The sequence below is a fragment of the Hesperophylax consimilis genome, chromosome 8 (genome assembly GCF_061612785.1).
Source record: "Hesperophylax consimilis isolate HC1 chromosome 8, BYU_Hcon_1.0, whole genome shotgun sequence".
Taxonomy (NCBI): domain Eukaryota; kingdom Metazoa; phylum Arthropoda; class Insecta; order Trichoptera; family Limnephilidae; genus Hesperophylax; species Hesperophylax consimilis.
The window spans coordinates 9,354,676-9,378,480 of NC_142843.1; the positions used below are offsets into that span (position 1 = coordinate 9,354,676).

The following is a 23,805-nucleotide window of genomic DNA, read 5'->3' on the forward strand; positions in this document are numbered from 1 at the left end:
AATTATTAAAGAGAAGGAAGATGCTATTTTAGAAATCGATCGTCACGCTAGATTTCTTCTAAAATATAAATAGGGACTTAACATGTGTATTGTTTACAGCAGTGTGGATAATTTTTGTCATACAAAACGATATTTTTCAGCCTTCAATACATTAGGAAACATAACTAAATACATACAAAATATACTTACGAAATATCAAACACAAATTATTAAAAGCTCCTGTGTCTGTGATGAAAGCATTTATGGTTTCATTTTAAGCGTCAGGAACACAAAGCTTCTCATTCGCAAAATTACAAGCGCATGCAAACGATAGCATAAAATATGTTGTTTATAAAGTATTTGCTATGTTAATTCAGATCTTGTCTCTCCCTTGTGACATTCTCATTACAAATCTGTAATGAAAAATTTTCTTTGTTGGTTTTTGTAAAAGCTCTTTTACGCACAAATGAATATTTATAAAGGGATTTGATATATTTTTCAAATTTATAAGAACATAATAATATATTTTAAACATCACTGATATTGCCTGTATAATAAAACATAATGATTTATGACACAAAAACCTACATCCTTTCTGTTTTCATATACTTCTATAGCTTTTAATTCATAATCTTCCTTATATTTCACTTAGATATTAAAAAAAAATTATTAAAATTAACAAAAAACTACTGAACATATACTGACGCCTAGATGTTAGGCAATCTAACTGACACGTTGATGTTTTATCCCTACCGTTGAAAGCTCCTCTACTTGACATTGACCTCTCTGAAACATGCTTCGTTCATGAAAAATGGGCTACAACTCAGTAATTAGCATATAAGTAATATTATGATTGCTATACATTCATACATACACCGCCTACTCGTATATATACAAATCATTACAATATATGTAATATGTTCTTAGTTATTATCATATATCTCAACATTTTTTACAAGCAACACGTTACAAAGGAAAGTCATCAAGTGTTCGGAAATTAGTATAAAAGTTAGTTGGGAAATGTGTAGTGATAGAGGCGGAAATGAAGTGACGTATTTCCGTCTAACCCGGAAGTCGATGCCAACGGTTGAGATGTAGTTTCCGCCAAGAAACATGCCGTCCCGGAACCGAACTAGGAGACATGTCTTTCCAACTCCAGAGTCACCAAGGAGCATCACCTGTGGATCATAAAATACTCTCAATTAAGTTATTCTTATTACATTATCTGCCCGAAATCTATTAAAAAACATTACACATATAACAGGTATACTACATTTCAAAATACACATGTCGTTAAAAACTACATTTTAAAGGTAATAGCTGTCTAAAAAAATAAGTTACACTAACTCCACACAGGAGGCTGTGAGGAAAATAAATTCCCTTAGAGCCTATATTATCTCTGGGGATGCTGTGTGAAGGGTATTTTTGAGGAGAAAAAAGAGTGAACATGAGTCTTGAAGAGACCCATGTTGTAGGAGGCGGAAATTAATGAGAAAAGGGAATGAATGGTATTTAAATATATGGCACCATACGTTCAAATATTTCCGTTATTATTTTTCCAGTTCCATTCAAGTAATTGATGATTAACATGATGATTGTCTGTCCTCTAGGGACGTCTCCAACCACTTTCTCCATCCATTTGCGGCCTCATATACTCTACTATTCTGATTCCCAAGGAATACAGAATGATATATGATTAGGAGGCAACATAATGGAAAAGAATCATATTATTGTGATTAAGAGTAATATCACTCATATATTTTCAGAAAAGGTTATGCTATATTTTCCTATGCAGCTTAAAAAGGTTGATATTTTTAAAAGTAGTAATAAAACCATCATTGATTAACGCTTAAAGATGTGACATTTAAAATAAAGTGCTTCACATAATTGAATATTGATTAAATGGTGTTAATGTACGTAAGATCGTTAAAATCAACTTAAGGTAAATAGACAGCCCGTTTCACGAAAATAGAGGACAGTTTTATTTGTCTTATTATTAATAATCATTTGCATAATGACGTTAAAGATAAACCAATTTTTTTTTATAAAAAAAATTCAGACACTAGCAAATAGGCAAGTCTACGTACCAACATTTAATCTTAAATTTAAACAAGCAAGAAAAAGATCTTATCTTAACCAAATGCTCATCTTGACTTTTCTAGAGATCTCCTTTTGAGCCAATTCATATCCTTCCCTGCTTAGTTTTTATTCCAAGTAACTGGGAAACTTATTTTATATTTTGTTTGAATCTTATCTACTTTGATAAATAATTTAATGATAAAAAATGCTTCAAAGAGAATATTATATAAAACTACAAACAACTTTTGCGTTCAAGTGAATACGCACAAAGAAAATAAAATTCGTATAAGTTTTGCGACCGTTTTGTCTGAGGGCTTTTGGCACTCATAATTAAAATAGTTTTATTTTTTTACATATTTTGTACCATGGATTTTTTTTGCCAGAAGCTTATAAACTGATTCTACAAGAAACCATTTATGATAATACTGCGAAATCTCCATTAATCTCTTGATAATCTCGTTGCGTTGTACAGAAAAGGTTCTGTTAAATGTAAACCTTCCTTTGCGGAAGAAACAAGATAATATTCTGCCTCTAAAATCCCATGTGATCTTTGTCCTATATTCCAAGCTTACTTTGCTTTATTGTGATTCTATTTTACCTACGAAATAATGTCTCTGAGGCTTCATATATCATGAGGGAAAACCATGAAATTTTCAGAAGATTATTATGAAAGGACTAAATAATTAGATGTCTTATTGAATAAAAAAAGAGAGAATTAAAGAAGAGAATTAATTTGGATGATAAAACAGAGATTAACAAGTTTTCTGGTTAAAATCATTGAATAAAAATCTATTTCTTCTGGTAAAAGGGCGATGACATGGCGATCGAAAATTTTCATTGTACACATTACGTGTTATTTAATTTTCCTCCATAGTCAGAACATACGTAGCAATATCTTAACTGGAATTTCCAAGGAACTAATTTGTTTCTCTAACTTTCTATCCCTTATGCTATCAGTCGATTTAATCACTCTCTCAAATACAACAAAGCGAATGGCTGGGCAGCGGTTGCGAACGAGATCAAAACGCAACCCCCACTTTCGGTATTTTAAAACAAGTGTTTTTACACCTGGTTCAGCTTGTTAGCAGAGAAATAATTAGTTATAAACAAGTTTAGTGATTTTAAGGAATGGAAAGACTCACCTTGCAGAAGATGTCATAGATCTCCGCCTGCGGTCGCTGGGGCGGAGTGTCTGACACGGCGGAGGGCGGAGGGCGCGGCGGCTTCCCGCCCAGTTCCTGGTTAGCCCACATCGGCCTCACTCTGTTTACCACCACACGCTTCTCCTGCGAGTCACGCCGTCCTTCCCACATGATGACTTCTATTTGATGATTAATGCACCGTGGCTGGAACGGGCTGGCTTGAGAGTAAACTAGCCCTTCAGTAGATTAGCCCTTCAGTGGACTGGCCCTTCAGTGTGCTGGCTTTTCAGTGGACTGCCCTTTTAGTACTCTAGGACTGTTCCAATTAAGTCCAACTCAAGTTAAACTTGAGTAGTTAGTGTTCACAATGTCAACACAAAGCCTTGGAAATGATGATGATTAACTTCAATTTGAATCTAATGATTATCACTTTTATATTACATCTGTCACAACAACTCTGGTACTTCCAATTTAACAGTTTTTTTGCACAGCTCCGTGAAAATTATTATAGTCATTGTCTTGCACTCTTGTATTATTGTTTCATTTAATTACACTTCTCCTGGCGAATTTTAAGCTATTTATAATTTATGCTGATTAAATCAACGATATTTCTTTCAATACTTTTATCGAAAACTTTAAGCTCTGTTTACGTCAACGGTATAACATATTACACAAATAATATCAACATTTCGTGTTGCCAAATTGAAATGGAGTATTATTTACAGAATAAAATCGATATTGATATTGAAAAAGCTACATAAATACGATTAATTTAAAACAAGCTACACAACGCAACATCCGGTACCTACTGGAGTAAGTACTTCAAGGCTTAGTGATTATTTTCATGTGAATACCGCACAGGAGTCCCAACAGCTCCCAGCGGTCTGGAGCCAATGAGACTACGGCATCCCTAATTGGGGTATATTTTAGGCTGAAGGTAGTAAGTTAGCAGTCCACAACGGAGTGCTGGTACCTACCTTGATTTATGGAAGTGAGGCATGGAACTGGCAAAGAAAGGATGAAAGTAGATTGAATGCTGTTGAAATGAGATCCCTGAGGCGTATGTGCGTGAAGAATGTGGAGATCCGCAAAGAGTGCAAGGCTGATGTAAGCGAAATGAGTAAGATTAAGAAAGGGACGCTTAGATGGTTTGGGCATGTAGAGCGAATGAGCGAAGATAGGAGTATATGGAGGATATATGATGCAAATGCGAATGGTAGCAGAAGTCGGGGACGCCCGAGGAAGACATGGCACGATCAAGTGAATCAGATACTCAGGTCGGGCCATGTCAAGAATCAGAATAATAGAAGAGTATGTATGAGACGATGTATGAATGTGAATGAGGCAAGAAGTGTCTGCCAAGACCGAGTTGTGGTCCGTCCTCTTTGCCTACCCCTGCGGGGAAACGGCGTGATGGTTAGTTAGTTAGTCAGTTTAGGTAGTGAGGCGGGGAAGAGGAAGGTGGTAAGTATCTGGCTATTCAGATCTGGTCACCAAACACGGTCAAAGTCATTTCAAACAACGTTTCAATTCTGAATGGTGGTCTTACACCAGGGCGATACTGTATCTTCTCTCTTCCACTAGTATCTTCCACTCATGATATTTTAAATTATTTAATTGTGAAATTTCACAAAATCAAATAAAATTTACTTGCGCACGCCGGGATTTGAACTCGCGACCTCCTGATTGCTAGTCAAGAGCCTTACCCCTCGATTACGGACGCCATCATACTAATAGTAATAGTAGAATTATTTGTATCCAAAACATAGCAAATAAAATCTGGAAGCTCATGTATTCCTGATTTTATTTCTCATCGTAAAAAAAACAACACAGTTTAAGTACGCAATAAATTCCGATGTAGTGCAACTCGTAAATGCAGTTTTATCGTTTTGAATGAATGCAGTATTATTTGTTTGGCTTTCACGGGCAATTCGTTCCGGAGCTTGTTAGAATTTGAGGGGTGTAAAGAAGATACGGGATTTATGCCGGCAAATATAAATTCTAGTCGTTAAATGCTCGAGCATCATCCTGTAGATAACTAGGCTTATTAAATTCTCCAATAACCGAGACGGAGCCTGGTTTGCATATTAATTGGCTGTTCCGTTCATGACGTCGAACTTTATCAAATCATAAAACTAAATTGAAGGTACATGTATTTGAATAATGAAAATTTGTGACTTTTTAACGAGAAAATCTTATTTATTAAGGGTTGTTTTGGGACTTGTATCATTATTTAAAGACGATTTAAAAATAATACATAATTAAGTGATAGAAATGGTTATTACTAGAATACAGAGAAAAAAGAGTATTGCTAATTTATTTATCTATTCAAGCGCCATAAAATGGCTTTTACAATACAGTGATAATCGAAGTACAAGCTTATAGTGGTAAACAGGATAATAATAGCAATAAATTAAAGAACAATTAATGTGTATACCAGTGTAAAAATAGTTAACTAATTTATACTAGGCTTATATAAGACCTGTCAGAAGTCGAAGTATGAGGTGTCTATGATAATAGTCAGTAGTGAGTTTATTGTTACCCACAAAATTAATTGTACTTCGAATAGCTGAGTAGGCATCGCAACTTGGCATTAACAATTCAGGGCTGTCAGCGATTTAATGATACCTACTTAAAATAAAATAAAATAAAGAATATATTAAAATTATTGGTAATCCCTTTAAAAACGCGATTGCAAACCTTAAGGAACGTAAATTATGACTGTATTATCACGATGTCGGAACGTAAATTACGACTGTATTATCACGATGCCGGAACGTAAATTACGACTGTATTATCACGATGTCGGAACGTAAATTACGACTGTATTATCACGATGTCGGAACGTAAATTACGACTGTATTATCACGATGTCGGAACTTAAATTACGACTGTATTATCACGATGTCGGAACGCATATATACTCTCCTGCATAATATGTCATGACTAAATGCGAAAATATTAGCATTTTCATAAACATATGCTCCTACATCGTGATAATATAGTCGTAATTTAATAATTCATTCTTTAAGGCCTGCAATCCTGTTTTTAACTGAATTACCAACTATTTAAAGAGATTTTTAATACATTAGCAATACTCATATTTGTCTGTGTAAGCTGAAAAATGCCGGAAAGCATTTCAGAGTGGAAGATATTCTCAGTATCGAGATTCTGATCCACCTAGACAATGATCAGACTTGAAACTTTAATTGAAATGGCTTTAGCCGTGTTTGGTTACTAGAGACAGGTACATCTCTACCTTCGTCATTTTCATCTCCTACCCCTCCCCGCTACCCTCAGACTAGAAGCGAGGAGTTAAATATATATATATGAATTTCAGCACTAAGAAAATTTTTATTACCACTGGTTCACATCTATTTTCAATTATCAACCTAGTTGCACCATTTCAAGGGCCTTCTAGTAGGCAATTTCATTCAACTTTTGGAGTCTAATTGGATAGTAGCTCGTGTACTAACTGCTCTATTTTTAAATGAAATGTCATAAAATTTCAGAAAAGATGCTTTTGTGTGTATGAGTACCACCAAAAATTCAAAGAGATTTATTTATAAAAAGAAGATATTTTTCACCCTCTGATTGAAGTGTTCCATTCCTAATTATTTTGTTTTCACTAAAAAAATTCCAATTATATTTAGCATTATGTCTGCACACAGGTAAATAAAATATAACTTTATATTAGGTCTGCACAATAGTCTACCACTGTGGAAAAGCAATGGAAACTTCCTTCTGTAACTATTGTACCAAAGTAATGCACTTTGAAAATCAATATACAAGTAACTAACGAAGTTGTAATGTATTTTGATACACAAAGGGCAAGCCGCCCAATAGCCATTTGAAGTTTTGATTTCCGAGGCCCAATTACCGATTTCCTGACCGAAATATCCGGTCAGGCGTGCTGACTTCCGATTCCTAAAGATGTATTGGAAGACAGTGATTGTTAGTTAGATAGAGTAAGTTAGAATGTGGTATGGTTCTAGCACTTGGAAATAGGTATTAGGGTGTATCGATTTTAAACTTTTTTTGTTTTCAAATTCCAAGTTGAAAAAAAGTTGCTACTAGGTACCACAACTTACCACAAAAAGTTTTGGATTTTTAAAAAAATGTTTAGGTCTCCCGCACAAGGCCTAAAGTATTAATTTTTTTCAAAAAATATCAATTTTTTTAAAATTTAAAAAAATAAAATCGTAACTTTTGTGTTTATTCCAAGTTAAAAAACAGTAATATTAGGGCATAAAAATAAGTAAGAAACGATTTTTTTTATAAAAAAATGGATTTAAGGTCTCCTGCACAAGCCCTAAAGTTTGTTAATTTTGGTGAAATTTTGTAATTTTGTGTACATTTAAAAACCATGTTTTTTTAAGTTTAAACTACCTATTTATTTTTATTCCCTAATATTACTATTTTTTAACTTGGAATAAACACAAAAGTTACGATTTTATTTTTTTTAATTTAAAAAAAATTTGAATTTTTTTTGAAAAAAATTAAAACTTTGGGCCTTGTGCGGGAGACCTAAACATTTTTTTAAAAATCCAAAACTTTTTGTGGTAAGTTGTGGTACCTAGTAGCAACTTTTTTTCAACTTGGAATTTGAAAACAAAAAAAAAGTTGAAAATCGATACACCCTAATAGGTATGCTGTGTTGAACTAATATAAGAAAGGTACCTACATATGAAATATCCGCCATTCTGAAAAATAAACTTTTTCAAATAAAAATATCTTTATTTATTAACGCCCTTTTTGGGGTTTTTGCATGAGAATGTTAAGAAATATTCATTATTTATTGTACATAACTGAATTGCTTCATTAACAACATTTTATATTTGTTTAAAGATAAATTGAAGATGTCCACTGACTTAGTTTAATTTTTTCCATAAGTATTCTGGGCAATGAGGAATACATATGGTAGTTAGTCCCAGAATTTCTGCACTGAAATAAATCCTGACTTCTAGTATTACGTTGTGGAATCCGAAAGCTTATCAATTCTAGCAATACCGGACTATCAACTAAATCATTTAGAATTTTATATATAAATACCAAGTCAGTGAAATTTCTTCTGTTTTACAATTTGAGCATATTCATATAATTTAACAGAGTGTTGTAGTTCAACATAATTACTGGGATACCCATTTTAAAATTTATAAAACGTAAGAATTTGTTTTGTATTCTTTCAACAGCTTGTACAGCAGGTATGATTTATAAATAAGTTTTTGTCTAATGGGTTCGTTATTAACATCTTTCAACTATTAAAAGTAACAAAAAAACTACTATAATTCTTATCCCTTTCAAATTAATCTCGTGGTCCCTATATGTTTACTGTATGAATTAGCTTCCTTCATACCCTACATAGTAGGTACTATTATTTGTAAAAATACATACATTAATGCAACAATATTTTTCTTCTAAAATTAATTTTTGTTATTTTTATTATTTCATAAAATTATTAACCTCAACACTGGCTATCCCTAGTGAGCTTAAAAATTGAAATGTTAACAATGATATGTACCATGGAAGAAACAATAAATAAAATGCAAAATTTATTTTGTGGTATAGGTATTTTGAATGTCCCAGTATTTACTCGTGAACGATGAACGACATGAAATTTTTACAGCCCGTCCAATAAAACAAGGCCTCATATTGTTTGTTCCATATTGTGCTTCCACTTTGTTTTCTTCATTTTATTAAATTATGTTAAAGCCTGTCTGGGCGTAAAATCAAATAAATAAGTAAACACAGGGTTTTCCAATAAGAGGTGTTATTTTGATATTCAATCGTAAAAGATCAATAGTTTCGTTGTTTGTGTAGCACGTATCAATCATTACCTAATCATCTCTCGATAGCGCAATCCATTTACCGTAACTGTTGCTCCAGCCTTATTTTCGAAAAAGTAAGGTCGAATGACTCCGCCGTACCATAAACCGCACCAAACAGTAACACGTTGAGGATAGAGAGGCTTTTCAACAATAACTCTTGGGTTTTCCGAGCTCCATATGCGACAATTTTGCTTGTTGACGAAGCCACCGAGGTGGAAATGGACCTCATCACTAAAGATGATTTGCATTTGAATCACTCAAGTTAATTTTAATAATTTCAATGCGTTGTTGAAGCGTGTATCATTCCATTTTTATTAATGGCGTAGTTTCTACTTGTCAAATGTTAAAAAATAACAGCTTCAAAAGTAACATCTACCTAAATAGCGGGCTATTCAAAATAACACCTCTTATTGGAAAACCCTGTATAGACTGCACAAGGGATTTTCTAAAATTGTTATAAAGTAATTGAAATTAGTTTTTAAAAAGTGATGCAATTTGCAGAGAGACAAAATAAAATATCTGGCTTTTGTATTGTTAAGAAAACGTGGAGAAATTTGCTTTCACCAGTCAAAAAAAACAACAAATAGGTCTGGATGGCAAAATCAGTGTTTTTTAAATGAGTAAAATTACAACGGATATGGGTTATTTTATTGGAATGCTTCTTTGAATGAATTAATTCCAATAACCCTATGTATGCAATTCAAAAATCCATTTTTTAATTGTTGAACAAAGGGAATTTTTACTGAAAACTGAAAAATTTCATTGAAATTACCCCATAAACGATCCGGTGCCAGCGATGACCATTTTTAAAAGCTTTGACGCCCTAAGTGGTCCTTTTCAATATGCAGTTGTTGCTTCCGGCGATGCTTTAAAAAAGCTTTCGAGAGGAAAGCACATAATAAATAAACATGAACAGGGTTTAACAGCTTCCGATGTAACCGGTAGCTGCAAGCCTATTCAAACAGTTTTTCAAAGCACTGGAAATTCATTGGAAAAAGCTCGTGTAAATAAATACAAACATCGAAGGTAAAAAAACGAATATAGAAATAACCGCGTTTGGCTTAAATGGTAAATTTGAAGTTTTTCTTTTAGGTGTGAATACTGTTATACAGGGTTTTCCAATAAGAGGTGTTATTTTGATATTCAATCGTAAAAGATCAATGGTTTCGTTGCTTGTGTGGCACGTAGCGCCGTCTTGTTGAAAGTAAACGTTGTCCAGATCAATACTATCCAACTCCGGCCATAAAAATTGTTATTGTAATTGTTCATTTCTCGGTAGCGCAATCCATTCACCGTAACTGTTGCTCTAGCCTCATTTTCGAAAAAATAAGGTCCAATGACTCCGCCGGACCATAAACCGCACCAAACAGTCACACGTTGATAGAGAGGATAGAGAGGCTTTTCAAAAATAACTCTTGGGTTTTCCGAGCCCCAGATGCGACAATTTTGCTTGTTGACGAAGCTACCGAGGTGGAAATGGGCCTCATCACTAAAGATAATTTGCATTTGAATCACTCAAGTGAATTTTAATAATTTCAATGCGTGGTTAAAGCGTGTATTGTTCCATTTTTAGCAATGGCGTAGTTTCTACTTGTCAAATGTTAAAAAAATGACAGCTCAAAAGTAACATCTACAGAAATAGCGGGCTATTCAAAATAACACCTTTTTTTTGAAAACCCTGTATAAATATATATTTCAGTATCTTGTAGGAAAAGAATATACTCAACACTAATTTAAAGATAACTGATGATAATCTAAAGATATATTTTTAAATGATGCTTATTTCTGTTTAATGATTTGAAGACATTCTTGTTTGGGTGAACGACGGTTGTATGCAACGTAATTTTGTTATTAATAAGCCTCATAACTCACGGTGCAGAAAGGGCAGGTATTAAAATAAACCCTTCAACATTGAGATATTTTCAATGGAGTTGTGAGTGTACATCATTAGAGGATTAGACCTTTTGGTCTCGATGGTGAACATGGGAAGTATATCCGTAAAGGCTCATTGGCAAAAGGATATTAGAATGAAGGAAATACAGCTACGAATAGGAAGTTGTCAAAGGCTTGAGGCTTACAGTCAGTATATAACGGTATTCTTAACATCAATCCCAGGCTTTTATAGAAATTGGCATATGAATGATCATACTACATAAAACGGAAGCGAATGTTAAGTAGAAAAAATGAGAGGAAAGAGTCTTAAAACCATTGACATAAATACAAAAGCGCATTATGTTCATACCAATACAACATATGGCACGTTCCTGTTTCTAGATTGAAAGCTAATAACGAAACGCATGAGAAAGGAATAACCACAAGTCCGCTGGATAAATCGCGCGACGTCATGCTCGGACTGCTTCGTGCGGACATGCTCGTCCGTTAGTGAGCCGCTTTTCACCTTCTCGACGAACAAACGAACGAGCAGAGTAGTGGAATACGACGTACTGTCACTAGGTTGTCTTTTATTCACTTAAAAGTTTCCGCGTTCGCTGTCTCACTTTATTCGTCGACATGTACCGTTTTCGGATAGCAAAAATAAATGTGAATAAATGCATTTATTGATTTAAAAGGTGAATTTTGAATACACAGGAATGGAAAGAAACTCCTTCAATTTTTTTTTTGTTCGATAATACTTTGTGCACCTCTCAAAACCACAGGAAGGCATTTTTTCACAAAAAAAGTTATGTAAATTAAGTTATATGTTTTTTAATAAAATTATAATGCCATCACAAAGTGATAACCGGTTAGAAGAACTTTTCTATGAATAAAATACACGAAGAGTATATTACACATGGTATTTCAATCCATTTGAACCTACCCCAAGACATCCCCTGAAGGGATTCAATCGATTTGTGTAGGAATTAATTGCGCAGATTACGTAGATGAACGAGCCGCATAAGGTTTTGACGAGATCAAAGATGTAATCCTTCATTAATTTGCATCAACATCCTTCATTACATCTTACTTGTCTTACCTATCTAGATCAAATATTATTTTATAAACCAGGATTAATAAAGAAACCTTATTTAAACACATTTTGAAATTAAACGCGATAAGAATAAACATAAAATCAGATATTTCACCCAGTTCCAATAGTATAATTTTCTCAATTTGTAACTTCAAATAATCAAGAATCAAAAATTTTAGATGTGTTTCTGTTCCCTTGTATCTACGACCAAATGAGTAAAAATATCATAAAGTTGATATATACTCCAACAGCGACGAAATTTTCAGGGAAAATGAGTACAGTATAATCCGATTTCTAAACAGCTTTTACAGACGTTTTACCTTCTCAGTTATGCTATTATTACAAAAATTAATAAATATTATATTATTTAATTTTTAAATATATATTATTTAAGTCTTAAATATATATTTTAAAGTTTGTAATTATCTTACTTTTTTGGTTAATTATAGTATTTTATTTATTTTTTTCATGTAGGTTTATAACTATTTCGTTAATTATTATGGAAACTCAAATAATTATATTTGACACCTTATAAAACATAATGACATCACTCTCCAATTCAAACACGAGAAATAATTTCTCAATTGAGTTGGGCAGTTTCGTTAAAAAAAAATATTTTATTCGCAATCAGCCTCAAAATATCTACATATGTAAATTAATGTAATGTGTTTACATATAAAATAAAAAATATAATAAATTTAAAAAACATATAATTCATAATTTTTAGGCAGGTACTTAACAGTGAAAGGTACAATAACTAATTAAAACAGGCCTTAAGGTGCTTGAATCAATACACGGCTTGTGTGAAGCAGACAAATCACTGTTATGATATTTAACCATGATTTGTTTGGTATGTAAAAAATGAGAAAATTATAACTATTTAACTTACATCTTCTGGAATTACACACGTCAAAAAACAAAGCCTAACCTAACTTTTGTTTTTCGCAATAAAAAACTTTTTTAGCCACACATACTCAAATTACACACGTCAACAACATAATCTAACCTAACACACATAGTAGAATTACACACCTCAAACTCACCACAAGAGCCAAATATCAGTGATAAAATGATATTCTTTTCTTTCAAGCGACTAAAACTGGTATAATGTTTGAAATATTGAAAAGGTAGTACATAATGTAGCAATTAAGTTCCCAGAGTATTTTTATTTGGAGAGCGAGTCATTTTTAGTTCATGAACTTGAATAGCACGTTCACGTCAACCCTTTACCCCCACAACCCCTCTTATCAAACTTAATCACGTTAGAGTCTCCTCATCCCTCAACCCTTTCTTCAAAATGTATTTTATACAAGACCCTTTTCCCGCTTTAGTCGTTTATTATTTTCCGTTTTTGCTAATACAACATTTAGTACAATTTACAATTGATTTGTTTCCTAAACAACCCCTCCATAAAAACACCCACTTGTTGCATTCGACAAACTCTCTAAACTGCCAAATTGGGTTTGCGTATATCAAACACAAGATTATGTATGTTAATGGTATAATTACATATAAATTAAGACGTTTGGCACAAAATTTCAATGAATAAATTAGAGCAGATACTGTCAAAACAATCTTGGTCGGAAGAAAATGCAAAATATTTATTTTTGTTAACTAACGGGCTTTTTGAAGAAATTTCCAGTTAGGTATATCTTTTTTAATGAAAATTTAACCCCCTTATTTAGCAATTTTGGGAAATATTTTTCGCAAACAATAAACAACTGTAGAGCCTTTTTGAGAGATATATCTCCGAGCCTAACAAAATCTTATAAAAGTTATGCTAACACTTTTTATATTATGTTGAGATATTGTATTATGAGATACATATTATGTGATTTAAAGAGTGTTAGAAATAGAGAATAAGGTTCTTCCGGTATACATTTAAAAAAATACCATAAGCTCTCTCTAAAAATCAAAAAATAATTCATTGAACTAAAATTTAGCGTTCGGTAAATATTTGTCAAGTTTTGCAAAATGTTCAATAAATATTTTTATGTGTAAAGTGAAGCTATAATAATTTTTATAAAACGTACCTTTGTATAATTAAATACATTTTTTAGTTTCGTGTAAAGTTGTAATTAGAGTTTACACGATAAAAAACAACGACAAGCGACATTAAAAACTAATTTGAAAAAAATTGCTTATATATCTGGAATCGAATGTAATGTGAAAATAGATTCTAAGGAAAATGTCTTCTGACAGTTTACGAAAGAGAAGAACATTAAAAAATGTCAGAGGTTTTATGGGTTAAGTAGGATAAAATTATGCTTTTAGATGATAACAAAGATAGTTCGTCAAAAAAGGAAACGTAGATGTAAACGCATATTATTCCAATTTCAATATTTTTTTGTACAAAATATAATAATATCCTTGTTTTAGCATAAGCAGCGGACGGAGTATATTTAAATGAATATGGAATACTTATATAGTTTATAGACAGTTTATTAGTACTTACAAATATGTAGTCAATTTAGTACCAATAAGTTAATCCTTACAGTGTAGTCATTAAACACAAGTATTTATGCTTACAACTTGTGACTCCCTAATTAAGAGATCTCATTACCTCTTGAATATTACGCCTAGACGTTGAATTCCTGCCTCACCTAGCAACGAAATTCCAAAAGTGTAGTTATTTACGCGTTCACAGGAATCAACTCGGTAACGAAGAAACCACTCAACGGATTCTGTGGTTAGTTTCACTGGTGTGGAAAATCCATCTCGTCATAAGATTTCGGAGAATAAGTTGATATGTTTTTTTCGCATCAAAGTATTTTTTGAAAATGATGTATTTGATACAATAATGGTTACATGGTATACCTACATAATAGGCAAAATCATTCAGTTACATTCAATGTCTAAATGTTGTGGTAATGATTGGTTTTCTTGCAATGCACCTTCCTAAAAAATCTTTCAAGTTTTCACAATTCAAGCTGGCTGTAACCGATCTTTTTCTCTCCCCTTTTGAAGGCCATATATATATCTACCCGAGTTTTGTCCAAAAGAAAAATAAATTTAGGTAATTGTGAAACATATTTGGCATCTAGTCAGTGAGTATAAGAATTAAATGATAAATATTTTCTACCACATTATATATAATATGTACATAGATAACTAACCGCAGTCACTGGTATAAATAAGCTGGTCAATCCTGCCACTTAAATTCGTACAGTATACAAATTCTTACCATATAATATCAAATCCTACCACTCGTATGTCCATTATTCCCAGGGAAGAAAACAATATTAATAAACCCGGACGGTGGCCGAGTTGACATCGCGTTTGGGTCCCACCCAGGCGTAGTGTGTTCAATTCCTCGGCTGAGTCCTCCATCACAACACAAGCAACATTTTCGGCTTACTGTGGTGGTAGTAGGAGATTTTCAAATATTGTCAGGATATTCGTAACCCCGGAATGTTTGTCTCTCTTTTAAAATACAAATATTTAAAAAAAATAACAGTAACTAACTAACTAACCATCACGCCCTTTCCCGAAGGGGTGGGCAGAGAAGACCGACCGCCAAACAACTCGGTCTAGCACACACTCCTTGCCTTATTCATATTCATACATCGTCCCATACATACTCTTCTATTATACTAACTCTTGGTACGCCCCGACTCAAGTATTTGACTCACTTGATAGTGTCATGTCTACCTCGGGCGTCCCCGAATTCTGCTACCATTCACATCTGCGTCATATATTCTACTTACACTCCTTTCGTCGCTCATTCGCTCTACATAAATAATAATATTGTTTGGATGATTTGTATGGTGCCGTTTTTGTGAAAAATAACGTCAGGGCGCTGGGCAAAAATATTTTTTCCAAGGCTCTATTCTGCTACTGACTATAGGCAATTTAATATAGAAACGATGCAGTCACCAGTTTAATAACAAAAATAACAATAACAAAAAAAACTATAGTCAATAGGATAAATCAGTTATTAACTTAATTTGCATTTTTAACCCTGGTATTTATTTTAATTCTATTTGTTCTTATTGCTCTTTTTAATTAAATGCTAATTATAGATTGGGCGGTACAGTACGGGAATTTGATTGGAATTCATTTTCTCAAATGTTGATTTACCTCTCATACGGTAATTTTATTACTAAATATACATACCGCACAAAGAGATTATTGGTGAAAATGGAAACATATCACCTTGAAGTATTTAATATCTGTGAACTGTTTCATGACTGTAACCAATGTACTGTTCGTTTCTAAAAAAATGAATAATTTAATAGATATATTTATTTATTATAATGACTTCAAATCATTTATCAATTTGACATCATTTAGATTTTCTGACAGAATATACCCGACTAACAAAATCACGCATTTACAAAATGCTAAAATTTGGAGAGAAGCCATTTCTTGCTAAAGCCTTAATTTGAAAGCTCTCGCGTTGTCATGGATACCTGTATGCTCATTATTGAGAAGAATTATCTTCAGAATCAAGGTACTCTAAATCCAAATAATGGTATCGTTTTATTTCAAATTGTTCGTTGTTCAGTTTCGCTGTAAGACAATTATTGGAGTATAAAAAGATTTTTAATCTGAAGTATTTTAATACACGAAAGTTCATATGGTACAGAAAAAAGTGAAATGATATACATTTTTAAAGTTATGTAGGTACTGTCTATTTTTAATATAATTATTAAATTTGGGTATGTACCTACAATAAATTTAAACTTTTTTACGACCTGCTGAACAAGCCTGTTCTGGTCCTCGATTCTCGACGAAGTGATTTCACTCGAAGTGGAATGACTTTTGACGTTTGGCGTATATAAGTATGTACCTTCGACGAGACTTTAGAATAAGAATATCGACCAATGTATGTTCTTTCGACGGCGATTGCGAGCGGCCTGGGTTGGAGAATCGATACCCCGGAGTGATAAGATGACATCTTTTCAAATGTGTGGAAAACATAATAATAATTCGACATATATTTTCGTCATCTGTTAAAACGGAGTTTAACAGGTGTGTGATATTTGTTCTCACTATATTTTTTTGTAAAATAAAATATATACATACCCACGAGGCTCTCAGATAACATTAAAATATTTAAGCATGAATCACGAAGCGAAATGAATTTCTAAAAGATTGAGAGCTATTTACATAGTATAACAGAGTAGAATATTTCGGCTGGGTTATTTTATGCAAATTACCTTAACTTCTTTTCTACGATCTGTCGTAACATTTCCATACAATAACGTAAAAAGACAATCGCGAAAAGATTTTTAATTTTTTTATTTAACCCCACACAGGAGGTCCTAAGAAAAATAATTTATTTCAGGGCATATGTCATCTTTGTGAATGCTGTGTGGAGGGTCTTTTTAGAGAAATAAAGTTATGGAAAGAAAAAAGGTAAGAAGGGTGGGTAGGAATCTAGTGATCTAGTAGTGACGGACGAATGAATATACCCCTCGTCGAGAGACCAAGTTGGAGAGGTCAAAGGGTCTCTCCAAACCAGCCTCCGGTGGGCAGGGGCGCCCTGAACACACCTCATCCGATGAACCCGGGTATCCCTGCTAAATCACCAAACGTAGGAAACCATTTGGGGTGACCTATGGTAGAGGTATCAAATAAATGGTTTCCCGGGGCGGCGGTACCCAAGCCCGCTTCCCAAATCATCCAAACCTGCCTCCCAAATTTCCGATAGTCACAAAGTTTGTTCAAACAGGAAAAAAAATACACTTCTTGGAATAACAGTCAAATGAAGAATCTCTTATAATTAAAAATCGCAATTTTTTAAATTATCTGCAAGAAAAAAAAAAAAAAAAAATGTTCCAAAATACTTGGACGGAAATACAAAGATAACTAGAAATCATAATAGCTCATGGCTCGTAAACCACAATATGATTTACAATAATCTAATGAATTTTGTTAATAGGTTACTATCAACATAATTCTAATTAACTAACCTTCTTTCTAATTAAAAACGTTTTATTATTTATATTGATAAGTGGGTCGAAATAATCGAGAGTTAGAAAATACCACTATGAAAGCTTTTTATACTACTGAATTGAAATGTCTTCTCAAGCTATCAAGGGCGCTTCACATAACTGAAAACTATAGTTAAATTGCCTTCAAAATAGTGGTTTTAAAATATATGGAAAACTAGATGTTCTGTGAATAAGGGAACCTTGCATCCAAAACAATATTATTATAATTTTCTCTTCTTTAATAAAGAAATAAAAAAATTTCCTCTCTGAAATCATAAATCATATCAGTCGATTACACATTTTGGGAAATGAACAATTGAACATGCCAACATCGGCGACATTTATTTCTTAAAATTAGCGCAATATAAACATGCACTAAAAAATTATTTTTCCATAATGTAACTTTATATACGCAATATGGACATGTTGAAATGAAATGATATTTCTCATTGTTCTTTTTTTTTGTTATTTTTGGTTGTGATACACAAAATAATTGTATGTTATTTTTAAGTTTGAAACTACTGTAATGTAATAATATTATTTTTCTTACTTTGTACTCTATTATATGTTTATTTATAAAAGGCAGTATAGCCGTTTATGTATTTAAAATAAAATAAGATTTGTATTCTATATAAAGAATTAGTAACAAGGTGTGTGCCTCCTTCTAATCGATGGTTTCGGTGTGTGGCATCTTCAGTACTTTTTCAATTGACAATTGTGCATTGACCATATTGCTGAAACTGTATTTTTTGACACTCTTCGATTTGCTAAACCTGCGAACTAGGACAAAGCCTGTGAAGGCGAATCTGGGAGAGAGCTCATTCCTTGTATGACGGCCAAGATATTCGCCCACCTTTGGACTAACGGATGACGAATCCATAATTCGCAAATAATGCCATCATGACCTGCATTGGACACTTGATTCTTGTAGAATTTGTAATTGGAAATCATCTTCCTATCCTGGACACTCGCGGGATTTTTTGTTTTGGAGCCATGGTTAACTTAGCTGCTCTAACTCTGAAAGTCACTCTATTTGTTGGAAATTCAGCCGAATTCTGTTGCTGCCTGCCATTTTGTTCATCAACTACGATTCAGCCTGTATCGCACCATATTATTACTCCAAAAAAACCCTTTCGCCAGACAGTTTAATCTTAGGATGCTTTTGATTTATCAATATATATTTTGTCTAAAATCATAACATTCTTTCTGTTGTAAAAAAACTCCAACCGTTTTCAGAGCATTAGTGAATATTTTTGACATCTCAGTATATTTTATTTGTTTCCAAACTAATCCCGTGGTAGCAAGTAGGTACTTAAATACCAACCTACTCAATTCACATAGCACTCTTTTTAAGGTGAATTGCCTAATACAAAATTATTATAACTTATTTTTTTCATATAAGGAATTATACATTTTGTTCAAAGAGAAATTCTTTGGCCGGTAGGTATCATAATATTGACTATTCCGATTTGTCAGCTCGTAATAAATGCCAAATGGTCTAGTTAAGAAAGGACTTCACAACGCTTGGACAATAAAATATATAATTATATTGCAAAAAATGCGCCGTAATCGACAGTCATATTTCTGTTTCCATAATACGAAATGGCAGTGGCGGCTAGAGCACTTCTTCGATGGTGGGTACCGACATTTTTTTCGCATAATGTATGAAATCTCACTACAATGTAAAATTTTTCAAACAAATAATGTTCATGGACATGTAATTACCTAATCAGATGTCTAAACGCAAAATAAATAAATATTGAAATAGGTTAATACAAATTAATTACATAATGTAATAAAAATAATGCAATATTTTGCAAGGTTATCATCGAAAAATAATTTGAATGCGCGCGAATCCCGCCCAAGTAAGAAAGTCGTGTAAAAACACTAGCAAAATAGTATGGCGAATTTCACGAGCGGCGCGCATGCTACGCGCTCAAAACTCGAATCGCTTGTAAGTATCTACGTGGACGAGTGGCCTTTCTTGAACCAAAAAAACGGTTCAGTATTATTTGGCACGAGGGGATATAATGGACTGTCCCCCGCGGTATTATAAATTCACACACACGCAAGTGTTAATGCGCGGTTTCGAGAAAAAGAAATGCAAAGTATGTACCCAAATGCCGAAAGGGACTTCGTGGCATTGTAACAGCCTACGCGCAAGGTTCTGCGCACTGAGAAATTCATCACAGGACTCGGACGATCAGCACGCTTGTCGGTAAGTCGTGAGTCGCAAGTTCTAAATTCTACGTTTCTAGTCAGTCAGTGATAGTAACAGGGGGGTATAACTCCGAGAAAAAAGTGGGTCAAAAAAAAAGACACGGTAATCTCTATGGCTGACTTGTGACGTATATTTTTCACAAACCAGTGCGCACTTCATGCATGTTTATAGGCCGCTGTCATTGGCCGATTTTAGGCTAGCCAATGGGGTTGGCTCCGAATGAGAATTATATTGTCTATGGTTACGTCTTTTTTATAGTTTCTATCCTAGTCGATGGTGAGTATGTCGTGTAGTGACGTATATTTTTCAGTTACAGACTTTTATCTATGGCAAACTTTAGGACCCATGGGCTCAGTACGAAAAACCCGAAGATATTGATCTAGTGAGTGGTTCATTTATGGATAGTAAGCTTCAAGATATGACGAGGAGCGGACGCCTGTCGCTTGGAAATGATTTGAATTCATTTTGGTGTAAATAAATCATCGTGTGTATTATTTTTCTTTTGTCAGGTTCATAGCGGGGACCGTCCCTCTGTGAAGAACCGCCACTGCAAAATGGAACTAAGAATATCCGGTTTTATCCAAATCCAGAATATTGTAATTCCACATAACTTATAGTCTAACCATTTCAACCATTTCGTTATGAGCTGAGCGATAAGGGGTTTGCTTTCATTAGCTTTATCATAAACGACAACCACTACACTTTATCAAGTCCTTATCTTCGAGTAGAATTATCATAAACCGCTTGATTGGGTCAGAAACCATTGAATAATGAATATCTACGCTTAATTTGGTGATTAATTACGTTGGTTTAACTGGTTAGTGAATATCGTGGTTATTTTTATAGGGAACTATAAATATTACAAATGTAATGTATAGCGTTGTATTTTGAACAGGATGGAAATAAAATAATGAACCATGAACTTTAACGATCTAAGTATGGTACATCGTGACCGCTTATTATTGGAATAACTTAATGAGTAAAACTTCAAATTATTATATTTAATCATCCAAGACAACGACTACTAACGACTTTCAGATGAAAAATGTGAAACAGAAAAGACAGAAAATATTCAGTCGCTTCTAGGAATTAAACCCAGAACCTCTTCCTAGCTGAAAATGAGCTCTGACCCCTGAGCTAATTCTTCCATATCAACTTGCGTCACTTTAAATTGTTTTATGCATCGATTGAGAGCTACCAATATTATTTTCATTTTCTTTCAAACTAGTCATCCCAGTCTTATAGAAAATTCAATAGAAGTCACACATTAAAATAAAATTGGATCTATTTATCCAAGACACCATTACGATTCTATTTAGTTCGGAATAATTTAGCAGGCAATAAAAATATGCGTTAAGAAAATGAATGTGGCTCTCAGTTGAAGTACAAAACAGGTGAAAATAACGCAAGTTGATATGGTCGAATTAGCTCAGTAGTCAGAACACTTCTCCGGCAAGGAAGAGGTCGTGGTTTCAATTCCTAGCTGAATCATTTTCTCTCTTTTCTGTTTCACATTTTTCGTTTGAGAGTCATTCATATTAATAATAGTAATAATAATAATAAGTGTTTTATTATCTTTTTTTTGTGAAACAAATAGATATAATGATATCCTCACTGGGATCTCCCGTGCTGAGGATTTCATTTACTTATGTATAATTTAATTATAAGAAAATTAATATTACATCAAAGTTACAAATAAATTTAATTACGAACAAATATCATGAAATATATATGTATATATATATTTTTTTTAATAATTTTAAAATAAGTAAGATGTTTTTTGATATACACGGTGTCCGGAAACTCGTAGTACAAGCGGGAAACTGGAGAATCTACACCACATGGGGAACCCAAAAAAACATAAAGTTTTTTGATTTGAGCATTTTCAAAAAAAAAAAAAACCAAAAAAAAATATTTTAAAATAATTTAAAAATATGTTAAATAACATATGTTTTAACCCTGCAGAGCAGAAATATTTTATGATTTCACCGGGTTAAATGAAGGGTGATTTCAAAATAATGCTTCAAATCCGAGTTTCTTCGTTTGTTTTACTTTCAAATAGTTTTAATTAGTTGGGTACTTGGATCTTCAGTAATAATTTATAAGAATTTTATTAAAAAAAAAAAAAAAAAAAAAACAACTTCAAACTCGATTTACTCGATAACGAAAGCTCAAATAAAAAAAAATATACTACAAAATCGACTCCAAATGTGATGTAGATTCACCGTTTCCCGCTTGTACTACGAGTTTCCGGACACCCTGTATATATATATATATATATATATATACAGGGTGTCCGGAAACTCGTAGTACAAGCGGGAAACTGGTGAATCTACATTCTCTGATCAAGATCAGAACAATTTGTTTTTACTCAAGCTTGAAAAGTTAACAACTTGAAGTAAATAGTATAAAATAGATTTTTGCGGAAAGGTTAGGCATGGTGGAGCGAGAATTACTTCTAGCATTGATTTGTTCTCCTCCCATTTAAATAAATACTATATTCTCGAAGATTTCTTGAATTCAGAATTATTGATATTCAATAGACGTTTTACATAATATTCGTGATAATTGCAAAGAAAATACTAACTTTCAAGCGATATTCGATAAACTCGGGTTACAATTCAAACTTTTTCTAGTCTCTTTTTTTAGTAACGTCTGAACTGAAATTTCTGAATTATGTTCGTATTTTCCGAAGAGATTTATTATTTTAGAACATTACAATATTATATTATAACATAATATTATCTTCCATTATAGGTATTATCGAAATTGTGAATATTATTTCTCTATGGACTTGATTTTCAGAGAACCCATCGTTTTATTTATCTAACATATCCTGTTACTCTCTATACACTTTCATTTTTTCAATATTACTATCAAAATTCAAATTTTACCTATATCTATAATATATCCCCGTAGAATACATCTACAAATCCATTAGTCTGTGGCATAGGTACCTTCCACAATTTTAATGGAACATTCGCGATTTTGCTGAAAAATATATGTGTTTGTACATAAAATGATTTTATTCCAAAAACATGCATTTTAAAATACAAGAGTTTGTTTGGAAAAGGGAGTTGTTTTACACAATACGAGTGGTACGCTTTTTTATCTGAGTGTTGTGAAAAAATAATAACGTAGTGTTCCTACTATTAGAAATAGGAGGATTCCACAAAATAGTAGAACTATCTGTATCATTTTCTAAATGACAAAAGTAAAAATGTTCTTTGTTTCCAAGAAGGATTTCGTAACTGGTAGGAAGAAACATAATAAGTCAATTATACATAAATAATACTTCTCTCGTTTAGGTAAACTAATTTTTCTGAAATATGTTTTTTTCTGAGTTTTGAGTCTTTGAATCATTGCCGTAGGAAACTAATATAAATAAATTAGATCATATTTTCAGAAAACATTAGCTCGGGACACTTTCTAACTAATATTTATTTATTACTTTATTAACCGGGGTATTTAAATTATAAAGTATTCAAAGCAAACTGATTGTTGTGTGTTATTTTAAATTTATTTTTGTTTTTTAAGATTCCAAAAGAATCAATAAATGCGAGCGTCTGAAATGAAATTTGAAGAATAAAAAATCATATAATTTGATAAGTAATGATTACCTTTTGAGTTACTTATAGTTAATAGAGAA

At 32.8% G+C, this 23,805-nt stretch overlaps 1 protein-coding gene across 2 annotated transcripts in view; it reads right to left on the bottom strand.

Moving 5' to 3' along the window:
• Rab26 (RAS oncogene family member Rab26) overlaps window positions 1–23,805 on the bottom strand; it is a 201,505-nt gene that overhangs the window by 34,035 nt on the left and 143,665 nt on the right. The window contains exons 1-2 of one of the 2 annotated variants that reach the window (XM_089634428.1): window positions 3,201–3,244; window positions 1,047–1,157 (exon numbers count right to left, since the gene is read on the bottom strand). The exons of the other annotated variant lie outside the window; for it this stretch is intronic. Of the exons in view, the coding sequence (XP_089490554.1) occupies window positions 1,047–1,154 (108 nt within the window). The 5' untranslated portion in view covers window positions 1,155–1,157; window positions 3,201–3,244. Of the gene's footprint in view, window positions 1–1,046; window positions 1,158–3,200; window positions 3,245–23,805 lie in introns of those variants that run through there. 2 annotated transcript variants of the gene reach the window in all.